We start from the raw sequence: 9,767 nt of genomic DNA, 5'->3' as shown, positions 1-9,767 counted from the left end.
ACTAACTTCTTCATTTACCAACACGGACTCCCTTGGTAATGTTTACTCCTCCTCGAACGACTTCACATCCTCGGATTGGGCCCCAGGTCCAATATATACATAGATAATGAGCTTTTGGGCCCAATATTCCTACATTGCTGTTATACTAGACTCATCACATGCACTTTGTGTGTGCAATAATGCTTTTTTATTTATTTATTGGTTTAGCGTTATAATGTTTAAAAGTGATATAAATATATAACCGTGTGTATTTTTTTTTTAAGAAAGAGGTAAGGTAACGTGAAATTATTTTTAAAAATGAGATAGAGTAAGAAGTTGAAACTCAATAGGACATTTGAAATTATTGATTAGGATAAGAATTATGATAAGTAAAAAAAATTGAAGATTTAATCAAAAGAAAGATGATATATGTTAGTATGGATGGATAGGGATTTGTGATAACTGTATAGAATTTGGATAACAAAAATTTTGGAATGTTTTAAAGAATTAAAAAAAAAAAAAAACCATAGAAATCAAACATTTGAATACAAATGGGTGGTGAGAATAACCTTTTTTTTCTTTCGTATGGGACAAAATTGGCCTTTGCCCCTTTGTATCAAACAATTTAGCATTTTTCCCCCTTTCCCAAACTAATTAGGGAAATGCCCTTCTTTTGAAACTTGATTTTCTCAAAATCAAGTTAAAAAAAACAAAAAAAAAATTCTGGAGCCCTATAGTGGCATTTTAAGGAGCCTATAGTGACATTTTAAGGACCTATAGTGGCGTTTTGGAACTCGAGCTCCATGAACTCGAGTTCCATGCAAGTTTTTTTTTTTTTTTTTTCCCCTATAACTCGAGTTCAGGGAGCTCGAGTTCCAAAACGCCACTATAGGCTCCTTAAAACGTCACTATAGGGCTTAACTCGATTTTGAGAAAATCAAGTTTCAAAAGAAGGGTATTTCCCTAATTAGTTTGGGAAATGGGGTAAAATGCTGGATTATTTGATAGAAAGGGGCAAAGGCCAATTTTGTCCCTTTTGTATGTGAGATAGTATTATTGTTTTAACATTTTTTTTCTTTTTTGTAGGGAAAAAAAAAAAAAAAAAAACTAAAGGATATGTTATTTTAGAATTTGTATGAGGATATTTTGATATGCCAAAAATTGAAGACAAAACAAGGGAATTGTCTTATTAATAGTACAGATATGAGAACAACATTGATTCATTCACACCTAAGGAAAACTCGACAAGATGAACAAAGTCAGAAACAACCTTGAACTTACCTGTGGCACTGTTGTTTACCCTTTTTATTTTTTGGGAACAACAAAACAAAAAGTATTGTTGTGTGTTTAACATAAAAACATAATCGTTAGGGAATATTGTTTGTGAACAAAATTCACATGCTAGACTATGAAGAATTTGTTTCATTGAGCACTCCGAGAAAACAACAACAAAAGCGGAAACGGAAAAAGAAAGATTAAGATACTTCAACGACTTGTAAATAAGAAGTAAGTGAATTGTAGACGGTTTGATTCGAGAAAGTAATAACAATAACAATAATAATAACAATAAAAGAATAAGAAGTGTTTAAGTACTACAACTATTTATACACTACCTGTTACTACTGATTAACTAATTATGAGTTTGCTCAAATTAAGTTCCATATTGGTAAAATTGATTTACTATCACTACCATGACATAATGGTTGTGTGCAATTAGTTTGGATTAGTCTTTTTCGGTTAACTTATTAGAATATGTACAACTTTTTAATACCTCAATCTTTACCAAAAAAAAAAAAAAAGATTGAGCAAAGAAAAGGCTGTCTCTACTAATTCATAAACTGCAAACAAAAGTACCATAAAAATATTGAAGGTTTCCAATAAAACTAGGCTATAAATGATACATAATAGAAATGTTCCAAGTGTTATAAAATCAAGGGCCAAAAGTGACATGATATACAACGGATTTTGCTTCCATTCTATTGCGCCATGGCAAGTATTCAACGAAGGCTACGGTATTTGATTAACTTCAGAAGAACTTGCTAGCTAGCATATGTAAGCAAGTAGGAAGTTACAATAAATCCAACTGCCTGCGATAAAATCTATATGCATACCCTTCCCAAAAGAGAACTTTTGAAGTTTGCATCTTTTTAAGGAAGATAACCAACATTCAAACATTAATGCTCTTAATGACAATAACAATACTCGAAAATCCCCAATTCTCGTACTACTCTTTCTTACTCACAACTTCATTGAAACCCATGAAAAAAAAATCCAAGACATCCCTTCAACTTTTCATGGAAACCAATCTACAAAAATAAAAATAAAAATTCAATCACTAACTACACTTCAAATAAAACAACAACAATTCAACAAAAGAAACAAAAAGCCATGATCAACGAACGTAGACAATTGACTACAACCAACAATATGATAGAATCCATAGAAGAACCATCTTGGTCAATTGAACGTAGACAATTGACTACAACTAACATTATGATAGAATCCAAGGAAGGACCATCATGGTCAAAGCTATATGAGAAAAGGGTTGAGAGTTTCAAAAGCACATTAAGTCGAGTCATCTAGAGAGGACTCAACTATGGTACTTGATCAACTTCAAAGAGAGAACTAGCACATGCAAAGGTGACTAGACTATTTTCATGTAATCCAAAAGGTAAGGAAACTTTTAAAGGGGAAGGCCCAAGAGAGAGTTATGAAGTTCATTAACAAAATTATAGACTCGGACAATGACAGAGATTTCATAATTTTTAGATTCAAGAAATTATGATTTCTAGGGCCGTCTAAAAAACTCGTTGGATATGTTCTAGGGGTTTTACTAAGCACATCTGTACATTGTTAGGTGGATATTTGGTTTTTATGTCAGCATGAAAATATAAAAATTGTTATATGATTATTGTAACAGGTCATTAGTTTCTGTCGAAACTATCCATGAGTTCCTTAACTTTGTGAGGATCAATAGCTCTGGTTCACATCAATGGCCTTCTTATCTTATCAAGAGGCAGCTCCACTATCACTAGGCCCCCATTCCCTCCACACTTGGACCCATTCTCGATGCCCCTCCTGCACTGCAAACCATTTTAGAAATCATAAAAAAAAAAAAAAAAAAAAAAAAAAAAACAAGAGAGAATCAGAGCATTCATACTCATACACTAAAACGACAAAAGAATAAAGGTATTGTTATATCAATATGTTTGTACCGTTAGATGAAGCAGGAATGAGGAAGGTTCTCAGGGTCTTTGGGAATTGCAATACAAAGTTCGCCATTTTTTTTTTTTTTTGGGTTTGTTATGTTTAAATTGTGGTTGTCCTCTTGTTTTGTGAAGAGATATAGAAACATTACAAAGTGAGGAATAATTATAAGGACCAATCAGATATTTCTATGATTATCGTACACATGGTGTGTGCATAGTGCACACTCACAGGCTGCAATCTTGTTTTTGAAATCACAATTTGCTAAAATAATCAAATCCTATTTTCACCATTTCATAAGTATAATTGAAAAATCATATTTTCAAAATATGATTTTACAAGTGGTATAATGTGTGTAACTAGGGCTAAAATGAAAATTGCATCATTTAACTTTAATTTAATTCTCTAACTTTATTTTCCTTTAATTGAATTATTTAAATTTCAAATTTATTCGATTCAAGTATTTCATCCAATTTTGTTAAGAAATTACTGTATGCAATTAATTAATAAAAAATATTTTTTATAAAAAAATTCTCACATAAAAAATTTACTATTAATTATCATTTTTTTATGTGAGATTTTTAAAAAAAAAAAATTTTCATTAATTAATTGCATATTTAAGAACAAGTTTTTAGCAAAATTTGATAAACAAATTGAATAAAATTAAAAAACTCAATTAAACAAAAATAAAAATAAAGTTTTTTTTTTTGACTTTCAACATATGACGTCTGCTTTTTATCATCAGACTAAGATACCAATCAGTCTTTGATATAAATGAGAATTGAACCCAAATCTCTTATTTAACAACAAAAAACTTTATCAGTTGGCTAATCAGAACCCACAAATAAAAATAATGATAGGCTATTAAAATAAAGATCAGTTTTTAGCCTATTAATTTTCATTTCTGTTGTCAGTCTACTTTAGTTGTCCCCGCCTTCTTCAGAATCCATGGCTGCATCTATACCACACTTCTCTCTGCTTCGGTACTCCCTCTCTCTGACTCTCTCTCTCTCTCTCTCAATTCTATTTCTCATGCAAATATTAATATATGGGTTTGGTTTTGTTTTGAATTTTGAACCGCAGGAACTATGCAGCAACAACTGCAAGAGCTTTTGTGACTGTGAAAGTGAAACCTTCCTACACCATTTCCTCCACTACCCTCCTTCATCTTCCCTCTCGCTCTCGCAGGTATTTTCATTTACTCTGTTTTCTTTTATTATAAACACTTGTATAATTTTCTTAATCTTCAACTGGGTCTGTCTTATTTTGCTGGCCTTTTTCTTTTTTATTTTATACTTTTTAGTTTTTATAGTAAAATTTTATAAAGAGAGAAGAAGATTAAAAAATAAATAAAACGAAAAGTACCCATTAAATAATTTTGTTCATATAGTTGAAATAGATATTGAAAGAGCCAAAATTAACCTAAAGAAGCTTCATTTTTGTTTGATTGGAACTTTTTCAGCCATGACTTATGCTCTAATCACTCAAGCTTTCAGCTTTCAATTGGGGTCTGATAGATTCATAGAATTTGAATTACAGAATAGAATAGTTATTGGCATTCCAGCTCTGATGGAATTGAAAATCAGAACAGGATTATGATTTCATTGTTTGGATGGGACAAAATGGGACTACGGAAGTGAAATTTTTGATTCAATTCACAATGAGTTATATTTAACAAATTAGAGAAATTTTCTCTGGTAATAAAGCATATCCCAGGGTAGAAAATTTTCTCCCAGGTTATTATACTTCTAGTCCAGTCACTGTTTTCAGTCACAAAGCTATTGCAGAAAATTTCCACTCCTTTTGAAAGAAATGCTGTAAATAAAATTATTTTTTACCCAGAAAAAAGTGAGACTTTATAAAGTTTTACATCAGTAAATAAGCTATATGCTCTCTCTCTCTTCTCAAAAAAAGAAAAAAAGAAAAAAGAAAAAAGAAAAAAAGAAAAGAAAAAGCTAAACCATTGCATTTTAAAACTTTTGTTCTTTTACCTTTAATTTTGGTAGAGTCTATTAAGTCCAGCAATTTGATTATGATGGAAAGCAAATTGTCATGTAAATTATGTGGTGTGGGCACTCACGATCAATTATGCTTGTCTATTGGTGTTTCACTCACCACAATTGGATCGGTGTGTATGACTACTGCACATATAAGAATAATCAATCTATTTAAATAGTTGTTGAAGGCTAGACTTGGTCTCAATTTCTCATATTGCGAGCATGTGTCTAGGTATCATATTTGTTTGAACTCCCAACTTTGGATGTACTCATTTCAATTTTTCTGTAATATAATCATTTATTGCATATAAAAAAATTCCCAACTTTGGATGTGAAGCCACATCTAGATTCCTGGATGAGTCTATTTTCTCCCTTATAGCCCCAGTTGATGATAAATGAAAAGTTCATAGATAGCTTTTCCCAGATGGGTTTCTTTCATAATCAAAATATGTGTGGAATACATAAAGTATATTTAACTAGCATTCCTGAAAAAACAGCCATTTCTGTCCATGCCAGGCATAATTGCTGTAGTCAATTTGCATGTCCAAGACATATCCCATACCCTCAACCATGTTACATTCTGTCTAACATGGGTACACTTTTTGTTTTGAAGTGTCTATGTGACATTGTTTGACAGTGCAACATTTTGCATTTCTGGACCATTGATTGAACATTTGTAAAGGCAATATCTTGGTTGTTAGTTGCAGACTACTTATTTTTCTTGGTGTTGGTGTTTGATACATCTAACATTTCTCACTACAATTGTTCCAATAATTTTATGGATTTTTTAATTCATATGTGTGAATTGTTTGTGGTTATGTTGGGCATACACTGCAGTTGAGCAATACCAATCTTAAAATATGGTTTTTTCCTCCCTTTTCATTATTAATTACATATGCTCCCAGTGGGTTTTGAACTAGGGCTCAATGGCAGGATCTTCACATTGATGTTGTAGTTAATGGTTCTCTTTACTCCATGAAATACACAATTGCACATCAACCTAAAGGAATCATTCTTCTCTGTCTTCATTACACAACAAAGTTTAATTTTTTTAAGGAACATATTTTATATCCTCATTTGTGGGAAAGCTTTAGTGACCATGAAGAGTTGATCCTTCTAATTGTTGCAAGGAACCCCGAGTTGAGGATCTAATATGTAGAGAGGGTAAAGAGTTTATTACATTATGTGATAGTAACTAGCTATGCATTGCTACATGTGAATGGTGGAATGCTTCTTCCATTTATAGTCTTGTCTCTTGAGATTAGAAATTTATGGATTGCTATTTTCTTGGATGCAATTACTTGAGATGAAGTACCTGTAATTGTGATGGTTCAATACTTATATGATACTTTTTAGTGTAATTTTGCTGAAATTAACCACATCTTTACACAAGAAAATCAAACATTGAAACTGTTCTTCATTTGTGTTGGCTGCTAAAAAATTCAAGTCTTCTATTGGTTTCATCAGGATGAATGGTTGTTTATTTCACTGGTCTGAGTTAGCGGAGATGATACCTGAATTCTCTTAGTGGGTAACCTTTTTTCGAAGAAATGATCTAATTCATGCTTGTAAATTAAATTGCTATCACATTGAGTTCTAAGGATTTCCCCAGCTTCATAAACTATGGATTTAAGTCTGAAATATTTAGTTTTCTTGCTGCTTCTAACAACTGTAATTATTGGTATAAATATCTCTAATCCTCTTGTTTACTTATTATTGGCTTATGCTTCTAGATTGCAGTTCTATGCCAGTGCTTCAAACAATGAAGAGGCTGCTGCTAGAGCAGCAGCAGCCAATGCTGACAGTGGAGCTCCAACCATGTACCGTCCCTTGTGATATAGTAACACTGGTTTGATCTCGCATTTAAGTCATACGATGCCATTTTGTCTTGGTCATGTGACTTTTCTTTCATTTTGATCATCAAGATTTGGAGTTTAGTAGTGATTGTATATATCTAATTGGAGATACTCAAAAGATGGAGAGGGTTGTAGAATTTTGCAGTGAGAATCTATTGATTTTCTACAGATATATAAAATTGTTTTAAATATACAGTCAATCATTAATGGTTAAGAAAGTCTTTCTGAAAAAATTCCATATGTAGACAAGCACATATTAGATTTGAAATACCAGGAAAAAGTTTTTTTTTTTTTTTTTTCCTATATATATATATATATGTGTGTATGCGTGTGTGTATATAATACATATATATATAGGACAAGAAGAACTGAGCATCCAAAAAGATTTTGCTTTAACTTATAAAAGAACCACAGAACCTACTAATATAAAATTGAAGACTTGGGAACAAAACATGGTGTATATTTTGTGTATAAGTTCCTTAATTTTGTCTAAAATCAATAAAACCATAACCAGAATTTTTTTTTTTTTTTTTCCCGAAAAATATGTATCTGTGGTCCAGAATGTTTTGAAACTTTTCCCAAGTAAATTATCTACATTTGAATGAAAAAGTGAGGCCAAAATGAAAAATAAAAATGAAGTCAGTTAAGGCAATGAGCAGAATCTCAGATATGCTATAACATGTTGCAACAACTGGTGCAAAGTACACGGATGGATTTAAGAGTTCTTGTTTTTATTATTATTATTATTATTATTTTTTTTTTTTCAGATTTGACAAGATCATAGCTAAGGAAATCCCTTCAAGCATTGTTTATGAGGATGAAAAGGTCCTAGCATTTCGTGACATTGATCCGCAGGCTCCTGTTCATGTTTTAGTCATTCCAAAGTTTAGGGATGGATTGACACAGCTCGGGAAGGTCATTTTTGTCCTTTTCTTTTATTTACACCGTTATATGCATCAGTAATCTTCCAAATGGGTGCAATGCGTCAGTCTTTTCTGAGACTTATATCTGGCAATGTGGATGTGAAATCTACACGAAATCACATTTAGTTCCTATGATAAGATTTCCTTCCAATAAGACGAGTCTCCTATTGGAATATGCAGCTTACTGGCTATTGGTTATATACCACTTCTTCCTGAAATGTATATAACCATAAATCGGTATACTTATGAAAAATGTAGAGAAAGAAAAAAGAAAGTTTCTATATGCTCTATTGCTTTACAGGTGGTTCATGGACCTATCTGTCTTGAATTTTGAATATGTTTGACCTTATATTAGCCAAGTGCCCACCAAGGCACACTTTTGATGGTTGAATGTTTTGGAAGTTGAAAGATGGTATGCATAGACTTTTAGCTTATCAATAGGTATATGCTTCTGCGTATTTATACCAAATTGATGTTTGATTTCCATGGAATATCAAGTATTATTATTATTATTATTATTAGTACAAAATTTAGGTATGGTACCTTAGGTAATTTCCTTAGGTACCCCTCTTAAGATTCAACCATGTAGTTACTTAACTAAAAAATACACTTTCATCCCATAACAAAAAATCCACATGACAGAATTTTAAGAAGGGAACCTAAGGTATAACATCTAAGTACTGTACCTAAGTCTTGTCCTTATTATTATTATTATTTTCTTAGAGAAAAGATTGTGAATATCAATTTTAATTTTATCTAATGAGGTATAGTCAGGTAGTCCCTTATTTGGCAGATTGTTCTTTTTGTTTTCTAATCTTAATGACATGTTGATTTCTGCCTTTTCAGGCTGAAGCAAGGCATGGAGAGATACTGGGTCAGCTTCTCTATGCTGCCAAAATTGTAGCTGAGAAAGAAGGTATTCTTGATGGTTTTCGTGTTGTCATAAACAATGGCTCGGATGCCTGTAAGTTATCATCTCCATTCTCTATAATGTCTCTAGATCTCCTTTAAGTTGTTCTGCAATGCAATATTTCCTTATTCTCTCTCTCTTTCTCCCTCTCTCTGTGCAGGTCAATCTGTTTATCATCTCCACTTGCATGTCCTGGGTGGGAGACAGATGAAATGGCCACCTGGTTGAAGATCGGAAAATGTCCTTTAGAAATTCAAACCCCCGGCCCCTTTCCGTTTTTCAATCGTATCATATTTAAGACTCTTCTTTGGGTGATATTTTTGGAGTGTGATATGCCTATATCTTATGTTCCCCATAACATTGTAAGATTGGACCTGAAAACTAGAAGAGCTAATAAATAGAGGCTTTCCATTGGGGACTTAAAGAGTTAGGAATTGTTTATTTATATATCCCTGGATAGAATTAAAATGGGAGAAATAGTTTTGAGTAGCCAATTACAAGTTGATGGGACATGAGGCTTTATTTGTTTTGATAAATATTTAAGCATTTTTAAATTTATTGTCATCTAGTTATCTATAAACCTCAGTATTGTCTAGGGGTGCTCCTGGCAGTAAGCACAAGTAAAGAGAGCTTAAAAAATGGCTCATAGGATGATTCTATTCCGTTTGATTTATATTCAATGAATTCATTGTTTTGTCCTTGTGCTGGGGTAGTATAACCTCTAATGTATGGTCTTTATAATGTAAAGTAATATTTAATGGAACCAAGGAGGTTGGCCAAGTTGGTTGAGCTCTTGGTCTCAAAGTGCTTGTACTTGGCTCGACTAGGTGTGCTCCCTAGTTCGAGTCCTGCTACCTGCACTTTGAAAATAATTTCCTTGGCTAGTGCTTTACCC

General features: G+C 32.3%; 1 protein-coding gene across 1 annotated transcript; it reads left to right on the top strand.

Annotated features, from left to right (window-relative positions):
- The first annotated feature begins 4,061 nt into the window (after positions 1–4,061).
- On the top strand, positions 4,062–9,452 carry LOC115969645 (14 kDa zinc-binding protein). Its single transcript, XM_031089346.1, has 6 exons — positions 4,062–4,169; positions 4,270–4,374; positions 6,917–7,003; positions 7,807–7,954; positions 8,809–8,926; positions 9,033–9,452. Exons 1-6 carry the CDS (start codon positions 4,135–4,137, stop codon positions 9,098–9,100), a joined length of 561 nt encoding a protein of 186 aa, XP_030945206.1. The 5' UTR covers positions 4,062–4,134; the 3' UTR covers positions 9,101–9,452.
- The last annotated feature ends 315 nt before the right edge of the window (positions 9,453–9,767 follow it).

The sequence above is a fragment of the Quercus lobata genome, chromosome 11, assembly GCF_001633185.2.
Source record: "Quercus lobata isolate SW786 chromosome 11, ValleyOak3.0 Primary Assembly, whole genome shotgun sequence".
Classification (NCBI taxonomy): Eukaryota; Viridiplantae; Streptophyta; class Magnoliopsida; order Fagales; family Fagaceae; genus Quercus; species Quercus lobata.
Note: the sequence above shows the minus strand (reverse complement) of the source record. Positions and strands in the feature narration are given on the sequence as shown.

Coding starts and splice junctions, on each gene's coding strand:
- LOC115969645 (XM_031089346.1), top strand. CDS start 4,135: ATGGCTGCATCTATACCACACTTCTCTCTGCTTCG. Junction 4,170..4,269: donor CCACACTTCTCTCTGCTTCG/GTACTCCCTCTC, acceptor TTTGAACCGCAG/GAACTATGCAGCAACAACTG. Junction 7,004..7,806: donor GACAGTGGAGCTCCAACCAT/GTACCGTCCCTT, acceptor TTTTTTTTTCAG/ATTTGACAAGATCATAGCTA.